The 20,068-nt window shown below is 38.6% G+C and overlaps 1 protein-coding gene across 3 annotated transcripts in view; it reads right to left on the reverse strand.

Annotated features, from left to right (window-relative positions):
- Positions 1–375: 375 nt before the first annotated feature.
- Positions 376–20,068, reverse strand: part of MECOM (MDS1 and EVI1 complex locus) — a 687,285-nt gene continuing 667,592 nt past the window's right edge. For all 3 annotated transcript variants that reach the window (XM_040349315.1, XM_040349314.1, XM_040349316.1), the window contains 6 exons: positions 19,679–19,756; positions 12,143–12,312; positions 11,512–11,656; positions 6,092–6,316; positions 2,674–2,857; positions 376–1,812 (listed from right to left, as the gene is read on the reverse strand). In XM_040349315.1, the coding sequence (XP_040205249.1) occupies positions 1,678–1,812; positions 2,674–2,857; positions 6,092–6,316; positions 11,512–11,656; positions 12,143–12,312; positions 19,679–19,756 (937 nt within the window). In that variant the 3' untranslated portion in view covers positions 376–1,677. The remainder of the gene's footprint in view (positions 1,813–2,673; positions 2,858–6,091; positions 6,317–11,511; positions 11,657–12,142; positions 12,313–19,678; positions 19,757–20,068) is intronic.

The raw sequence follows: 20,068 nt of genomic DNA on the forward strand, positions 1-20,068 counted from the left end.
TTTAAGCTGGTTCAAAATTGCTTTGAGGTGTAAGCTCTTCTGAGCAGGGCCCTCTTAATCCTCTTGTATTTTATTGTATTGTAACTGTATTGTAACTGTTGGCGCTATATATATATTCTGTATAATAATAATAATAATATAGATGCTTTAAAAACTGAATTGACTCATATGGCAGTTTGTACACAGACAAGTGTCTCTGTGCACAAGCTTTGTTGGGGGGTATTATTATGTATTTGATCTAAAGCAAAGTTGTAATCCATGAAGTATAAATGCCTTCATATGCCTTCATATATCTATTATCATTAAAAGTGTTTCCTGTAGTAAAATTAAAATCAATTAACATGTTCTTGTACACAGACTCAGCTGAATTAACACTGACCTCCAACAATGTAGTTCTTTATTTTCATGTACTTAGTCCTCCCAAAATAATGAACTTGAATGTGTAACAATTACAATTGTACAAAACAATTAAAGAAAGTACCTCAATTATTTAAAAATGAGATTACAAAAAAAATTAAGGAAATTAAATCTGGTCCCTCAAAAGTGAAAGGAAAAAAATAAAATACACATATTTAAACAGAAATGGAACACTTCATTTTACAAATAGGATTAACAGGAACATAACAACTCACAAGCTTGCAGACAAACAGCATAAAATAACAGGTACAGTTTTAATCAGAGGAATCATGCGCTCATGGAAGAAATTAAAACAATTTGTACAATAGAACAAAAAACAATTGCATTACAAAAAATTAAGTTGCATCTATTTTTCATCTCAGAACAAAAGAAATGGTAAAAAAACTGAAACACAACAATCAGCACATACATACAGACATTTTTTTTCCAGACACTGGAAAATCTGTGAGTGCCTCTGACAACTTAACAAGTATAACAGTGCTATCTTATGTTGACCAAAAATCATACGTTTGAAAAAAGAAGAAATAAATACAAGTACATGAGTAGAAAGTCAAAACACTGACTGACAATGATTGTCTAAAATTAAAAAGGTTAAAACAATGATTGGGCAAACATTGAACGGTAGGATTTATTAGTGGTATCAGTGGCAAAAATGACCCTTAATGACTTAAGCTCTCTTTGAGTATTGAACATTGTAAAATTCACAATATACACATAATTTCTTTCCCCCCACAAAGTAATTAAGACATAATTAAGGAAAGAACAAATTATTCCCTGTTATTTTTCTACATTAAGTGATAATGTACATTTGTAAATAGCTACTTCTGCTTAAATACATGAAGCTTGTGTAATAGAAATTGTCTGTGTTGACGCGACTCTTTATGTCACACTTGTAGTAAAGTAGTGTGTATAAAAAAGATTCAGATTTTCTTTTTTTTTTCTTTTTTTTTTCATTTGAGTGCTTGCAAATGTGTTAGGACAACACAAAAATGATGTGGAAGACTCAGGGTCCACCAAAGTCCATTAACTTCATAGTCCACCTTTTTTTTTTTGCTCTGGATATCAGCAGCTGCCTTTGCTGTGCAAAACAAAACAATGAGAATAAATAGTTTATTTTTTTAATTAAGGTCACCAGACTTTTTGATGACCCTGCAGGTAATAAGGCATCCTGCTCCTTTAGTCTTTTTCTTCCTAAACTCTTCCATGTGGAAGAGACATGCTAGATTTTGGACTTGGTCCCAAGGAGGTACCATCGCTATGTCATACATGACTAATAGAGTGTAGAGCAGTGGATTCGGCAGCTGCCCTTGCCATGTTGTGCCACATGCTGGGAGAATTATGGGTTGCACTATGCAGTGGTTCCTGGTCTGATAATGACAGCATCATAGCATATGCCTAAAACAAAAGCAGAACATTGCATTACACACATTGTAAAATAACTTTGTTTAGAGCAGTTACATACATAGCCAATCACACTTGTCGCACATGCTGTCATTTATTGATTTGATAAATGTGAATGCTGAAGAATTCGATAAACAAAAATATGACAATGTTTGTGCAAGAGGCATCATGAGGTTGCCTTGTACCCAGGGGCATGTGTTTGCATTTCCTGATGGGTGCACCAGGTCCCGATGCTGTGACCACCCATCACTGCTGCAGTATCTCTCCTCATATATTGCCTTTCTTGGTGAAATAATTTACAGCCAAAGGCTCCACCTCAGCTCTGATGTGCCACATGTTTATGGGGAGCCTGGGATGCTCCCCCGTGCTTGCATTGCTGAATCTGAGGTCTGGTAAATTCCAGTAGGTAGGAAGGGGGAATTGTGATCATGGCAACAAGGACAAGGGATGAATGAAGCTTTGTGCTGGCCGAAGAGATTGTTTTGTATATTTGAGGGGGGGGTGTAGACGTGTTCTTGAAAAATTGATTTGGGGGGTGAAGATTTGTCTTCGGAGGAGAGATTTTAGGTTTAGCATTTCCTTACAAGTCTATAAGGAGGCAAAACCCACTTGAAGCAAGTTAAATGCAAGTCAGAAGGAGGTCAACTGCAGGCCAAATTCAGCTGTCAATGATTCTGAATGATCTCAGAAGCATCTGAAACGAATTTCAAACTGATGCCATTAACACAACCCCTGAATACCCTCTGGCTTTTCAAAGTTAGAACAGTCCTTAAATATCATGTTTTACTCCTAAATGGTAAATTTGAAAAATAGAGGTGGATTTTACAATCTTTAAGAAATCATAAACTAGTTTACCTGGGACTTGGATTTTCTATATAGTGGCTGTTTTAACTCCTCTGCCAATTGGGAAGCAGTGAAAGCAGCAAGGTCATCATCATTATATTGACCGTCATCCATTTTTCTCATCTTAAGACTATCTGTGAAGTGCCTTATGTGGTCCAGGGCAGACAGACCAGTTTTGAAATCTTCATCATCATACCTGCAAAACCAAGAGGACCAGCTAAACAACTTTAACCCCGGATAAATAAACATTTACAAAACATGAGGTATTCTAACAAGGGAAAAAAATTAGGCTGGCTTTACACCATTGTCGGTTACCTAGTAAAATATGCATATTAAAGTGCATTACACACTGTGCCTTATGGGCTGCCATTTATTTAGAATGGCATTTCAATGCACAATTACAGTAGGTGACAATACAGGAGACTACAACACACATGCCATGTTAAAAAAAGGTGCATGTCCAGTTTTTTGTCTGTTATATGTGTTGGCGGACAAATCAAAATTACACAACATAGGTAATCTTATGAAATACAGCACCTTAACATGTATGTGGTAAAGCACTGCAAAAATAATAAAAAAAATCTACTAACACTAAAACCTTAGCAATGCTAAACTATTAATTACAATATAGGTGTAGTCATTACATACAGAATCTCAAAAAAGTGAATACACCCCTCACATTTTTGTAAATATTTTATTATATCTTTTCATGTGACAACACTGAACAAATGACACTTTGCTACAATGTAAAGTAGTGAGTGTACAGCTTGTATAACAGTATACATTTTCTGTCCCCTCAAAATAACTGATTAGCATCTAAACCGCTGGAAACAAAAGTGAGTAAGTGAAAATGTCTAAATTGGGCCCAATTAGCCCAATTTAACAGGACCGGTTCCACATAGAACAGACCTCGCCATGGTTGACCAAGAATTGAGTGCACGTGCCCAACATCATATCCAGAGGTTTTCTTTGGGAAATAGACATATGAGTGCTGCCAGCATTGCTGCAGAGGTTGAAGGGGTGGGGGGTCAGCCTGTCAGCACGTAGACCATATGCTGCACACAACATAAAATTGGTCTGCATGGATGTCACCCCAGAAGGAAGTCACTTCTAAAGATGATGCACAAGAAAGCCCACAAACAGTTTGCTGAAGACAAGCAGACTAAGAACATGGATTGCTGGAACCATGTCCTGTGGTCTGATGAGACCAAGATAAACGTATTTGGTTCAGATGGTGTCAAACGTGTGTAGTGGTAACCAGGGGAGGAGTACAAAGACAAGTGTGTCTTGCCTACAGTCAAGCATGGTGGTGAGAGTATCATGGACTGGGGCTGCATGAGTGCTGCTGGCACTGGGGAGCTGCAGTTAATTGAGGGAACCATGAATGCCAACATGTACTGTGACATACTGAAGCAGAGCATGATCCCCTCCCTTCAGAGACTGGGCCGCAGGGCAGTATTCCAACATAATGACCCCAAACACACCTCTAAGATGACCACTGCCTTGCTAAAGTAGTGGAGATTTAGGCCCCTTTCACACTGGGGTGGTAGGGGCATCAGCGGTAAAGCGCCGCTAAAAATAGCAGCGCTTTACCGTCAATTTAACAGCGCTATTCGCCCACTAGCAGGGCACTTTTAACCCCTGCGGCCAAAAAAGGGTTAAAACTGCAGCAGCACTTTGCCGGCTGTATAAACACGGTGCTCATTCATTTCAATGGGCAGGAGCGGTGGAGGAGAGGTATACACACCGCTGCTTCACTGCTCGAAAGATGCTGCTAGCAGGACTTTTTTTACTGTCCTGCTAGCGCACCCTCTGGACTTTCACATTGGAGAGACAGCAGCGGCTCTTTCAGGGCACTTTTTGCGTTATAGCGCCTGCAAAGCTCCTCAGTGTGAAAGGGGTCTAATGGTGATGGACTGGCCAAGCATGTCTCCAGACCTAAATCCTATTGAGCTTCTTTGGAGCATCCTCAAATGGAAGGTGAAAAAGCGCAAGGTCTCAAACATCCACCACCTCTGTGATATCGTCATGGAGGAGTGGAAGAGGACTCCAGTGGCAACCTGTAAAGCTCTCCATGCCCAAGGGGGTTAAGACTGTGCTGGAAAATTATGGTGGCCAAACAAAATATTGACACTTTGGCCCCAATTTGGACATTTTCACTTAGGGGTGTACTCACTTTTTTGGCAGTGGTTTTGACATGAATGGCTGTGTGGGGACAGCAAATTTGCACTGTTATAGAAGCTATGCAAACACTACTTTACATTGTAGCAAAGTGTAATTTCTTCAATGTTGTCACATGAAAAGATATAATAAAATATTTACAAAAATGTGAGGGGTGCACTCACTTTTGTGAGATACTGTATATGAGCTCTGCAACCTGCTTTATAGTGCTACAGAATGGTTGCATCTTGTTGCAATGCAAGTCTATGAATTGGCAAGCTCAGTAAAAACAAGGCACCCTTTGTAGCAGATGTCTTATCTCAATATGTATTAGAAGGATGATAATATAATTGCACAGAGCTTTCTTTTGGTGGCATTTGATCACCTCTGCGGCCTTTATTTTTTGCGCTATAAACAAAAAAAGAGCGACAATTTTGAGAAAAAAAAACACAATATTTTTTACCCTTTGCTATAATAAATATCCCAATTTTTATTTATTTTTTAAATATATTTTTCTCAGTTTAGGCCGATACGTATTCTTCTACATATTTTTGGTTAAAAAAAATCGCAATAAGCGTATAGTGATTGGTTTGCGCAAAAGTTATAGCGCCTACAAAATAGGGGATAGAATTATGAATTTTTTTTATTTTTTTTACTAGTAATGGCGGCGATCTGCGATTTTTATTGGGACTGCGACATTATGGCGGACACACGGACACTTTTGACACATTTCTGGAACCATTCACATGTATACAGCGAACATTGCTATAAATATGCACTGATTACTGTATAAATGTGACTGTTAGGGAAGGGGTTAACACTAGGGGCGAGGAAGGGGTTAAATGTGTTCCCTAGGAGTGATTCTTACTGTGGGGGGGGGACTGACTGGGGGAGGTGACCGATCTGTATCCCTATGTACAAGGGACACAGCATCGGGCTCCTCTCCCTGACAGGATCTAAACACACAGATCCACGTCCTTGGCTGTGTAACGGCCGATCGCAGGTACCTGGCGGACATCAGTGACATGGCGGGCACGCGCGCACCGCTGGCGGCACTCGCGCGCCCCCCAGTGGCGGCAGGAGCCAAGGACGTCAATAGACGTCCTACCAGCATTGTAGAGCCACCTTGTGGCCGTCAAACGACAATGGCCCAGATACAAAGTGGTTAACGGATCCTTAGTCCAAAACTTGCAGTGTAAATGAATGCTCTGAAAACACATTGGGTTGAAAGTGCAAATAAGAGAGAATTCAGGTAAACAAATGCACCAACCTGTTGGGGGAGACTTTGCAGTTTAATGTAGCCTTACTCTCTTCCTCAAACTCATTGTCATGGCAGTTTTCAAGCAAACTTGAATTTGGTTCCTTCAGGGATTTCTCTGCAGGGTCATTCTCCTCATCATCTTCATCCAGAATAGTGTCATCCTCTATCTCATCATCATCCAAGATATCAGAGTTTTGACCAGCAAGCATAATTTTATCATGGCTTCCATTCATCCTAGGCAAAAATAAAATATCATTAAGGTTAATATAAAACAGAGTGGCTTTGAGTTTTCTACATCACTGTGTTTATTAAACAACTGTGACACTTTGTTTAACCTGCCTGGCAGTATTCCCGAGTCTGACTCGGGGTTAGATTTTCATGCTGCGAGCGGTAACCCCGGGTCAGACTCGGGCTTGCCTCGCTAAATCCACAGGCACTGTTTACTTACCTTGTCCCTGGATCCAGCGATGCCACCGCGCGGTGTGAGCGAGTGGGACCTCGCTCGATTCACACAGCGTCCTCCTGTGCCGCCGATCTCCGTTCCCTGCGACGTTACGACGCACGGGGACGGAGAACGGCGCCAAATTCAAAAAAGTAAACAAACACATTACATGCAGTATACTGTAATCTTATAGATTACAGTACTGTATGTAAAAAAAACACACACCCCTTGTCCCTAGTGGTCTGCCCAGTGTCCTACATGTTATTTTATATAATAAAAACGTTTCTTTCTCCCTGCAAACTGTAGATTGTCCATAGCAACCAAAAGTGTCCCTTTATGTCAAAAATAGTTTTAGATCAGCTAAAAAACAGCGATAATAAATCATAATCACTTGCAGAATTGTGCGATAGCGATTTGTGGGGAAATTCGTCATAAAAAAAAAATATATAATGACAGCGACAATTCTGCAACTGAGCAAATTTCAGTGATTTTGATTTGATTACATTATTGAATAATTTTTATTATAATTATATTATTATTTGTTATAATTATTTATAATTATTTATTATATTATAATTTATAATTTTGTTTTTTAAAAAATGTCATACCCGGGATGCCTATTAGAATCTTGTTTGGTCAGATTTAAGTGAGTTATTCCTAAAAATGACAGACCTACAGTATAAAACGCCAAATTTCCTTGCAAATAATGGTACCGCTTTCAGCATGTTTTTTCTGAAAGAATCATACCGCCAGGGAGGTTAATAAAATCATTGTTTTCCCCATTTTTCATCCATTTAATCTCAGTGGTCTTGATTTCCTGCATCCTTTCTGCAGTCTTGTCCTTTCTACATTCACACGGTCTAGCAACTGCTGCACGACGTTTCTCTGGTTGTGAACAAGGCCGTTATGGCTGAAACGCGTTAACATCTGCTGTATGTATTCATGTTTTATGGAGTTACAATAAATTTGGACTTATTGAAGAGCATGTATAGAGTTGCTGATTGTCTTTTATCCATTTACTTTGTCAGCACATCCTGCACCTGACAGTTCATGTGAATCATGTCTGTGCTATGTGTAACAAAACTGCCATGTATAGTCTTTATTGAAATAACATGGGATAGCATGGGATTTTTCTGCATCAGAAATGCATAGATAGTAGGTTATATGGTTTCCAATGACATAGTTCAAGCCAGTGTGGTCAGTTCCAGTGCATTCCAGTGCAGAATAAATTTCATCCCCATTTAAGGTGATGGAAAAAAGAGGTGAAAAAATACACTGGAAAGCATCAAAAACATGCATGCATAAATGCTTCCGGAACGTATCCAGACTGCTTTTCTATGGTGTGAACTGCTCCTAAAAGAATTAAAATACCTGGGAGTCTCCTAAAAAGATTAAATAACCCACCAACTCATCACACTTGATAACATTTGCTAGATGAGAGTCCATAAACCTTACAAATTATTTACATGTATAATTGCACAAATGTTCCTGACAATGCAGAAGTATAGTAGAGTGACAGAGGACTCTCACCCTATAATAGGAAATGCTTTGATTAGACGGTGCATATGTAAAAGTATTGAAAATTACTTTTGAAACAAATTTAACATGCTAAAGCTTCTGTACGATTTTGTGGATTGGGTTTATGTCCACTTTATGGACACGATGGGGGTTATTTACGAAAGGCAACTCCACTTTGCACTTGCAAAGTGCACTTGAAATTGCACTGTAAGTGCACTTGGAAGTGCAGTCGCTGTAAATCTTAGGCCTCGTACACACGTCCGAGGAACTCGACGGGCAAAACACATCGTTTTGCTCGTCGAGTTCCTTGCGAAATTTCCCATTGAACAACGAGGAAATAGAGAACATGTTCTCTATTTGGCCTGACGAGATCCTCGTCGGTTTCCTCGGCCGAAAGTGTACACACCACCGGGTTTCTCGGCAGAATACAGCTCCGATTGAGTTTCTGGCTGAATTCTGCCGAGAAACTCGGTCGTGTGTACGAGGCCTAAGGGGTAGATCTGAAATGAGGGGAAGCTCTGCTGATATTATTATCCAATTATGTGCAAGCTAAAATGCTGCTTATTATTTTCCTTGCATGCCCCCCATGGATCTACAGCGACTGCACTTCCAAGTGCAATTTCAAGTGCACTTTGCGCTTGTAGTTTGCACTTGTAGTGCAAATTGGATTTGCCTTTAGTAAATAATCCCCAATGTAGCTCAATATATGCTTTAGTAATTATTTTTAACATGATTTAAACCCAGCAAGAGTGTAAAAAACGCTCTTGTCTTTCCTTTAGAAAGCTATTGTTTCCTCTAGCTGGTTGGCCTTTACCTTGTGTTTGGGAATGGAAACCAATATTATTATTTAGTTTTTATGGGTAAAAAAGCTCTCATTGTATTATACACCTAGCTCTACAGCTCTTAATCTGCACTCACTAAAATCACTAACTCCATTTTAGCATCACCTAAGCAGTTTGTATATAATGCTCTCTTACAGCCTTGTTAAAGTCAGTTAATAATTTCTAAGATTCCATCCTAATTATAGGACAGAGCAGCTTCTATAGCTACTACATAAGGGGCTTTTTTTTTCTTAGCAAATAACCTGTCTGCTAAATCATCTGTAGCCACATTGGAAATGATTCAGTAATTCTCCAAATTATCTTGTACACTTCCCAGACAATGGGTTTCCTCTGTATATTAAGACTTGACTATTCAAGGCTCTGTTTTTCTTTGACATCCCTCTCTTCTTGAATACTTCTCCCCCACCAGGATACATGAAAAGTCAACACGGTTAAAAAGGGATCAATGTAAAAAGTCAGGAAATGATTTATTTAAAACTGAAAGGCTGAATAAGCAATGAATCCATCGGCCTCAAAACAGGATAATTACTGGCAAGTTCAAAACATATGGTGACTACCTCTATCTTTTATCTGAGTATAATGATTGTGCATTTGGACCACCAGCAGGAACTGGAAAAAAAATAGTAGGTGGCATTGCCAAAATAATGGTGCTAGTTATGCTACATCACATTTCTCATGGATGAATGTTTCATGAACTGGACCCAAAGAAAGGAAAGCTTTATGATTGAATAAACAGATTTGCTAATTACGTCTCCAAGTTCAGTAATTTGCCAGGGATAAAATATCCATCAAGCACAGTCAGAATGCTGAATTCTGAAAAGGAAACACTGGCTGACCCTATGACCCTCACTTCTTATTAACTTCCTGTTTAGGGACATGTTGTGGCCAGATGTTTAATGCAAGTCACCAATCAAAAGTCAAAGGAAATATGATAAAAAAAATACATTCAGACTTTTCACCACAATGAATTACTTAAAAATGTGATCATTCTTTTATTTTTATATTAGGTTCGATGTAGTTTTAGACCCTATTGACGTTCTTCTCTCTTTATTGAACAAGGCTGATGTGTTTTGTGCATCACATAATAATCAGCTCTACTAATAATAATACTTTGTTTTAATTTGAGTACAAAATAAAAGGACAAGTGTGTATTTTCAAAACTAGTTATTCATTATTTGTACCGTTATTTTTTTATTTTCTTTTTTTTTTTGCTGTATCTGATGGTCTGTTTTTGTATCATCTATATTTTGAAAAAATGAATAAGCTATCCGTCATCCATTTTTGCCAGATAATATTATGACTACTGGCCATAAGATGACTACTTGGCAGTGTATGTATGACAAAGTGTAGATATAGACGTTTTTTTTAAACCTAAACAATTATTATGTCTCATATACTGTATATTATATATATATATATATATATATATATATATATATATATATATATATATATATATATATATATATATATATATATATATATATATGTATATGTATACATGTACATGTACATATATAGGGCCATATTCTCGTAGGGAGCGCGTTTTTGCGAGCGGGCGTAACGTATCCTATTTACGCTATGCCTCCGCAACTTTGACAGGCAAGTGCAGTATTCTCAAAGCAAAGTTGCGGCGGCGCAGCGTAAATAGGCCGGCGTAAGCCCGCCTAATTCAAATATGGAACATGTGGGCGCGTTTTATGTTAATGTATTGTGACCCCACGTAAATGACGCTTTTTACTAACGGCGCATGCGCCGTCCGTGAAAGTATACCAGTGCGCATGCTCCAAATTAACCCGCAAAAAGTCAATGCTTTCGACGTGAACGTAAATGACGCACAGCCCTATTCGCGAACGACTTACGCAAACGACGGAAAATTCAACGCTGGCCTGACGTCCATACTTAACATTGGCTGCGCCTCATATAGCAGGGGTAACTTTACGCCGGAAAAAGCCTAACGTAAATGGCGTATCTGTAATGCGACGGCCGGGCGTACATTCGTGAATTGACGTATCTAGCTGATTTACATACTTCTAGGCGTAAATCAGCATACACGCCCCTAGCGGCCAGCGTAAATATGCAGTTAAGATACGACGGCGTAGGAGACTTACGTTGGTCGTATCTTAAACAAATTCTGGCGTATCTGATTCTTTGAATCAGACGCCAAGATACGACGCCTCAGACTCAGAGATACGATGGTGTATCTGGAGATACGCCGTCGTATCTCCTACGTGAATCTGGGCCAAAATATATATGTATACATATACATGTACATATATAATATATATGTATATGTATACATATACATGTACGTATATGTATATTATTTATATATATATATATATATATATATATATATATATATATACATACATGTTATATATATATATATATATATATATATACACAGTATATATATTTCCACATTTCAATTCAGTAATCCAATGGTCTATCAGTGTCTGAGAGCTTCTTTATCATGTTGTTCATGATAAGTAGAATAATCATTCTCTGCTTTCTTCTTCATGAATTTGTTATAAATTAGACAAATAATTGCATTTACGGTTGCTATTTCAGACAAATGCCTAAAGGTTAATTATACAAACTATTATATTACAGTACATCCTTACCTATCTTCAGAGTTTATAGGTGACTGCTTGCTATGGCTGCTGTTGCCAATAAAATTTCGGATTTCTGTAAAATAAGAATCTTCCTTGTCATCCAGAATGGCTCCTGTGCCTTCGGACTCTGAATGGGGGGATGATGCAGCTGTACCTATGGAGGAAATAAAAAGGTCAGTTCTCATACTCCCACAGTGCTGTAACACATACTGTGCATTGTGTCGATAAAGGCTGAGCTGAGTCTTCAGGCATAGAGAGGTTTGGGAAAAACACCATTTAAACAAAAAATGTGTCTAGGGTCAATGAGTAGAAAAGATGAAATCCATGTGTACACTCAACTTCCTATTGTCTAAAAAACAGACTCCCTCCTGCAGCCAGACTAATCATATAATAAATATAGCAACACCGCTGTCTCACAACCACACACATGTATTAAGTGTAGGGCCTTACATTTTTTTCAGACAGGTTTTACTATAAAAGAGGATCAGCAAACACTGCTTGGCCTTTGCATTATGTTCATTTACAGTAATACTTGCCCCTGACAGCCCGTTTTTCATTTTTATTTTCTCAGTCACATTAGAAGCATAAAGCATTAAATGAACACTCTTATGACACACATCACAGATTAAATATGACATACCAGAGAGGTTTCCATTCTCATGCTTCTTTAGATGTCGATCTAGGTTAGTTTGCTGACCAAAGCATCTATCACACAAGTGGCACTTGAACGGTTTCTCCTTGTTGTGAATGTTGCGGACATGCCGTTGGAGGTTGGAGGAGATACTAAAAGATCGGTCGCAGTATTTGCATCTAGAACCAGGAGACAAAGGTTGGTGAGCAAGTTTTAACACAAGACGCATCACAGCAGGTTAGATCAAACAGCTTGTTCATTTATGTTAATCCAACTTTACAGCTCGTACTCTGATGTATTATATTTCTAGTATAGCACTCCAGAGAAGAGTGTATAGAAAGCATTAGCTTTCCCAGGCACTAACAGTCTTTCAGTGCCAAGATAGTTACATTAAACAGAGAATTGCAAATATCTAAGTGGGCAAGTGAAAATGAAAGGCAGGGTCGATTGGTTCAATAGAAACTGGTCAACATTCAAGCCGGGTGCTCTGTAGTCAGTCTGGCAGAAGCTGGCCAGCTTTTGTCAAAGGGGCATGACTGAAAAAGGTCTGCTGATTGGCTCCCGGGGAGATCACTGTACTAACATTACATAGTTAGTACATCGGCTCCTCTTGAGCTGTCAGTTTTTTTTTCATTCAGCTCTGCTGGGTTGAATGAAAAAAAAAAACTACTAGTGTGCACTAGGCTTAAAGGAGAAGCATGGGGAAAAAAAAAACCTACATACCCACCCATGTGGATGCAACATCAGTTCAAGGTTGCAGCTGTCCCCTGCCAGCTCTAAGATCCAGAACTGAGCGATCACATGACGATGATTGCTCAGTTCTCAGTCTTCACTGAGCAGAGAGTGGTGACTGTCAGTCACCAGCTTTCTGCTCTATCCCTTCAGCACTCACTGGGGTGCTGAAGGGATAGTAACACGGTCCGTATTCATCCGATTCCCCATAGGGGAGAGCGGAGGAAAGACAGGGCGGTCTCTGCACAGTGTGCGGGGACCGCCCTGTCCGCTGACAGCTCAGCAGGGATTTACGGATGATCCCCGCTGAGCAGACGGACACACACGGGGCGGATCAATACGGATCCGCTCCGTGTGAAAGAGCCCTTTGTCCATTTTTCTTTGTATGTAAATGTATTCAAATATTCTTCTGTATGTAAATGTTTTCAAAACAAGTAATTCTATGTATTGTTTCAAATTATATATGTGGCTCAGGCAGCCATATTTTATCATTCTATGTTTAGGTTCTGCTTTCTACTATACATTGCTATAAATCAGTCCTGCATTGGTGCTGCTTCTTACAGAGCAAATCTATGAGTCAGCAACTCACTGAAAACAATGCACTGCCTGTGGATCTGAGTTTTTATACATGTTGGGTCAAATGCAGAGCTTCCTCTACTGGTTATTTAATAGAATTTCTATATTTGTTACACATAAATATTACTTTTAAAGTAAATCTAGTCATTTTTTTTTGAAAAAGTGGAAACTGGTACCTTCATATATAACATTTGATAAAAGAATAAAACATCTACCCATTTGCCACTACTCAGTACTGCAAGTATATTAAACTTCCATTTTGTTTTATCAATAAGCTAAAATGTATCAATATTACATAATTAGCTTCACGAAAAAGTAGTACAATATACATGGCCCATTCTTACAAATTATGGGCTAGATTCACATAGATCAGCGGATCTTTAGATCCGCGTGACCTATGTGATTTAAGATCCGCCGCCGCAAGTTCGAGAGGCAAGTGGGTAATTCACAAAACACTTTCCTCCAAACTTGCGGCGGCGGATCGTAAATCCCCCGGGGGGAGTGTAGCATTTAAATCAGGCGCGTCCCCGCGCCGATTTAAATGTGCATGCGCCGTCCGCGAATTTTCCCGGTGTGCATTGCTCCCAATGACGTCACTAGGACATCATTGGTTTCGGCGTGAGCGTAACTCGCATCCAGCGAGTTTGAGAATCGGCGTACGCAAAGGACGTAAAAAAAAATTTGATGCGGGAACGCCGGCTATACTTAACATTGGCTGCGCCTCATAGAAGCAGGGGTAAGTATACGCCAGGAAAACCGCTACGTAAACGTCGTAACAACACTGCGTCGGGCCCGCGTACGTTCGTGAATTGGCGTATCTCGCTAATTTTCATATTTCTCAGCGTAAATCAGCGAGAACGCCCCCAGCGGCCATTTTTAAATTGCAGTTAAGATCCGACGGTGTAACACAGTTACACCTGTCGGATCTTAGGCATATCTATGCGTAACTGATTCTATGAATCAGTCGCATAGATGCGACCGGCCTAAGTCAGAGATACGACTGTGTATCAGGAGATACACCGTCGTATCTCTATGTGAATCTGGCCCTAGATATTTAAATATATTGATATTGAATATAAAATGTAACATGAAAAAATAGTCTATCATGAGCCCCTGCCAACCTACGGTCGTTTTTTTTTTTTCCCAAAAAGTGAATATATACTATCACTTCAACTTTTTTAGAATTCCCTTTGCATATTTCAGTAAAGCTGAAAAACCTAAAAACGCATCTCTGTCATAATTCAAGCAGATGAATCCAATAGAAGAATTGGTTTGTAGAGATAGACAAAAAGCATTGCATAACAGACACATGAGTGTGCCCAGCCATCAATAGAAATCCAGCAAATTTCAAACTAGGCCAGTATGAAAAAAGAGATAGTGGTTGTGCCATACACATGTCTCAAAGTAAGGGTAATGCAAAGATGTTCAACAGAATGCCGCTGACTTGTTTTGTCATAATGGTATCAGAAGTAGGGCATGTGTCAACTACATTGGATACAAAACTAAAAAAGCCAAATGGGGTTGGGTTCGTAGATTTCCTCTACCTTCCTGTTGTATCTCAGGAGCAGGCAGTAAATTTACAGGCAGAGATTTACCTAATTGTACCCAGACAGCAAAAACCCCAAAAACTGACAGGGTTTTTAACCTTTCCCTACACTATGATGAACTAAAAAAAGATTAAGCTGTACTCATACATTAAAGTGGTTGTAAACCCTTTACAACCACTTTAACCTACAGCTAAGCCTAGATTAAGGCTTACCTGTAGGTGCTTGAAATATCTCCCAGACCTGCACGGTCTAGGAGATAATTGAAAATCGACGTACAGCGATTTGTTCTGCGCATGCGCCAGAGTTAGAAGGGGCACACTGTGCCGTTTCTAACTTGGGTCATGCAGTGAGTGGAGGCTCCCATGCGCACGCGACTTCACACGGCTCCTACCACTCACAGAGCTGGTGTTCACAGCCCCGGAAGGAAGAGGGGTGAAGAATGGCCGCTCGCTACTCGCGAAGAACACAGGGACAACGCAGTCTTCTCCTGCAGGTAAGTGTCACATAATGGGCTATTATGCAATGAATAGTTATGCTTTACCTTTGCAGGGAAACAAAGAGGAAGTAACACCCATCAGGGTTTACTTCCTCTTTAAGGCAAGCACTGCAAAATATCACACAATGGGATGTATTTACTAAAGCTGGAGAGTGAAAAATCAGGCTCACTTCAACATAGAAACCAATGAGCTTCTAACCTCAGCTTGTTTAGTTAAGCGTTGTCAATAAAACCTGGAAGCTGATTGGTTGCTAAGCAGAAGTGAGCCTGATTTTGCACTCTCTAGCTTTTGTAAATAAACCCCAATGTCTGCTATAGCTAAAATGATTTGGATGTGGATTTTAAAATAAATCTGCCAATCTAGATCCAGTGGCTGATTATGGGTTGATTATGGGCAACAAAGAAAGTCAACACAACTCTACACTCAAAACACTGACATTACCACACTCAAACAGATTTGTATATACATAAATTATCACTGGTCAGATTATAACTACTGTACTATCAGCATAGTGATTGACATACCATAATGAAAAGGCAAGGAAATTGATTCTCATTCTAAACTACCACACTACACAAGTTAGCTTATTTAAAGAGACCCTATTACATCTTTGAAAAATCAAGCTAGTTACCCTCTGAAACTGCCTTCTGGATCATGCTGTTATCTAACATTTCCATGCATGTTGGGTAACATGTCCCCCAGCTGGGCAATGAGGTTCCCCCAACTAGCTGCTGTTTCCTATAGTGTTGCTGCAATCAGCAGGAGAAACCATGTCACCCAGAGGGGGAAATGCTATATGACACACTCAAAGGCGTCAGCAGCAACCCCCAGAGCTCATGTAGACAATTAAGATTTCATGTTGTTTGTAGTGTTGCTCACGAATATTCGCATTGCGAATATTCGACTCGAATATAGCATATTCGAGAAATCGCGCTATATTTCGAATTTCGCGGTGAATATTCGCAATTCCGAATATTCGCATTTTTTCAATTTGATTTTTAAAACAGATCACATCCTATCGACGTCTAAAAGCATTGCTGGTATGATTAGAGACCCTGGGCCGAGTAGCTAAGCTGAGGCGATCCTATTATGTTGCCAAATTGAAAAAAAAAAAATTGCGATTTTTCGCTATTGCGAATGCGAAAATGATTGCGAATTTTCGATAACTGTGGTAGGAGAACTCTGATTGTCTCTGATGCAAAAGGGGGGGGCTTTGTGTATGTGTATGTTATGAATATTTGTATGTTTGATATTATTATTTTTTGTAAGAAGGAAAAAATTGCGCATACCTTAAAAAAGGGGAGAATACAGCAGCAACTCAAAAATGTTATACAACATAAATTAATACAAGACAGAAAATGGAGTCGCTCTACAAGAATAAAAAATATGTCTAGTGACAAGACATGTGGGCAAATTATAAAATAAGCAAGCGCAAATAACTTGTGAAATACACAGTGAAACAAATATATAAAGAAATATAGTCCCAATAATAGAAAAATAATCTTTCATAAAAATGTCTTTGATATGTGAAGTGAAAAAAAGTCCAAAGCATGCAGCATGAACGTGTTCAATCTTTAAGGTGTTTGATTGACAAACGGCTGTGACAGATGGATAGAGTAAAGAATCACCACCAATGCAAAACACTTTTTATTTTCTATTGTAAAATATCAAGAATATTCTGAGCCAATCAGAGTGCTCCTTCCGCATTTGCCGAATATTCGCAATTATTTTGTATTGTAAAATATCAAGAATATTCTGAGCCAATCAGAGTGCTCCTTCTGCATTTGCCGAATATTCGCAATTATTTTGTATTGTAAAATATCAAGAATATTCTGAGCCAATCAGAGTGCTCCTTCTGCATTTGCCGAATATTCGCAATTATTTTGTATTGTAAAATATCAAGAATATTCTGAGCCAATCAGAGTGCTCCTTCCGCATTTGCCGAATATTCGCAATTATTTTGTATTGTAAAATATCACGAATATTCTGAGCCAATCAGAGTGCTCCTACAGCATTTCTCGAAATTGCGCAATAAATATCGCATTCGCATGTTGCGATATTTCGATAAAATATCACGAATATTCTGAGCCAATCAGAGCGCTCCTCCAGCATTTCTCGAAATTGCGCAATAAATATCGCATTCGCATGTTGCGATATTTCGATAAAATATCACGAATATTCTGAGCCAATCAGAGTGCTCCTACCGCAGTTATCAAAAAATCGCAATTATTTTCGCATTCGCAATAGCGAAAAATCGCAATCATTTACTTTCGATAAAATATCACGAATATTCGAATTTAGCGAATATATCTCGAATATTCGAATATATATTCGAGATATATCGCGAAATCGAATATGGCATATTCTGCTCAACACTAGTTGTTTGTAGAGTAGTTAAACAATTAACGGATCAGTCTTTTGGGTTACTGTGTTTTGTCTTCTTAAATAAGTCTCTAATTTTCTGTGTATATTATGCCAAGGAGTTTATAATGGACACCACTTTTAAGTTTCAATCTAATGTATAATGTCTATTGAAAAGCCAAGAAATGTTAATATGTTCTTTTCATTAGGAGGGATTCCATATATAACTGTGTTTCTAAATGTTCAACTTATTTTTTAAATTATTTTGTCAGTGGCTGTCACCAAGGTTTTCATGTACACATGCCCAGTAAACAGAAACAAAATTCCTTGTTCTTTCTACTTTTTTTTCAATCATGATTTTATTTTAATTATAGGATAGGGATTGTTAGGGAAATAGCTTGTTTGGTAGGATACTACAGTGTGCTAGTATTGGCAAAGGTGATTTGAATTGTAAAATGAATACCATGTGTTAAAGGGATGATTAAGCAATAGATGATGGAACAGATTTCAACATGATCACTGATTCACCAATCCTCTTTCATTACTAAGCTTCTATAAAACTTATAATAGTTTTAGTCAATACATGGGGTGAATCTGAAGGGATGTGCATTCAACCACAGCAGCTAGTACAAAACATTTATTCATGTCCACCAGTCCCTCCGTGTGAGGTGTGTTAAGGAATTGTAATCACATGACTTAGGCCTCATACACGCGACCGAGGAACTCGGCGGGCGAAACACATCGTTTTCCTCATCGCGTTCTTCTTAGGCTTGTCGAGGAACTCGACGAGCCAATTTTCTCCATTCCCATCGAGGAAAAAGAGAACATGCTCTCTTTTTGGCTCGTAGAGTTCCTCGACAGTTTCCTCGCTGAAAAATGTACACACGGCCGGTTTCCTCGGCAAAAAAAATCTCCCACCAAGTTTCTTGATGGATTCTGCCCAGGAAACCGGTCGTGTGTACGAGGCCTTATAGGTAAACCTTGAAAATAAGTAAATATAGAGTGATTTTATGTTTTTGTTTTATAATTTAAAATTAAAAAGGTCTGCTATTACATGCTTGTCTTATATTATAGGCATTAATGACTTACAACCTTTTTAATACCACATGTGTTATTTTCAATGGTAAAATATTTATGATCATGGAACTCTCATTCCTTCTTCATTACTTACAATAGTGGTCTGCTTTTCTTAAAGGCGACTATAATGTTACTTGTATGTTAATGTTTATATTTTTTTAGACATAAGCCTGATTACTGCTTTTTTGTTTTATGAATAAAAAAGCACGCATGACTCAGAGTTCACCAAGCGATATGAGTTTTCTAAAGATAGAGAACAGCAGAAGCAGTTCACATTCAGACTCTCTGACCTTTATTAATCCAGCTGGCATTTGGCATAGGAAATAGCACCTAAACAATTTACAGTAACAATGATTGGCAGGACACTTTAGCATATCACTTAATTATTTTTTAATGCTATAGCAGCTGAATAAAATAGGGTAACGATAACTTAGATACCTGTGAAAAGGAACCTAGAGCTTTACTCTGGCTAAAGGGAACACAACATGTTAATATATGCTGTTTTTGACATGTATTTTTAAAAAATATATATTTTTAGCCTTGGCCGTAGTAAATATAAAAAAGGTCATACATACAAAACCACTCATTATATACCCTTTAAAGGATAGTTCTACATAAAATTGGTTTTGAGATTAGAAAGCTGCACATACACCAAGCTCTAAAAGCAGCAATATTGTGGGTGAATAACGTCAAGTAGTTTAAGGGTTTATTTGAATAGCAATAACAAAACTGATAAGATCTGAAATATTTCATACCGGTAAGGCTGTTCTCCTGTGTGAGTCCGTAGATGCCGCGTTAGATTCGCAGATCTTGGGAAAATCTTCCCACAGTACCTAAGCAAATAGATAAGAAATTCACTTTCCAACAAAAGAACATTACTGTTTTATTACTTGTTTCACCCCCACAGAGTTAATCCAGAACTAAGGTGTCTATGAAAAAATGCCTCTCACACAAAGGACTCTACAAATCATTACTTTATCTTCACCCTTTTTTCAGTTTACTCTGTCAATATCTACAGGCTCTTCCCCAATGTACATACTATTATAATAGTCTTTATGTTTTTTTCTCTTCCCTGTTCACTACAGCAGGTGTAAGCCGTCATGGTGAAGCTACCATTCTCAGTGCATTTGAATGTTGTGGGATTT

The sequence above is a fragment of the Rana temporaria genome, chromosome 4 (assembly GCF_905171775.1).
Source record: "Rana temporaria chromosome 4, aRanTem1.1, whole genome shotgun sequence".
In the NCBI taxonomy this organism is placed as follows: Eukaryota; Metazoa; Chordata; class Amphibia; order Anura; family Ranidae; genus Rana; species Rana temporaria.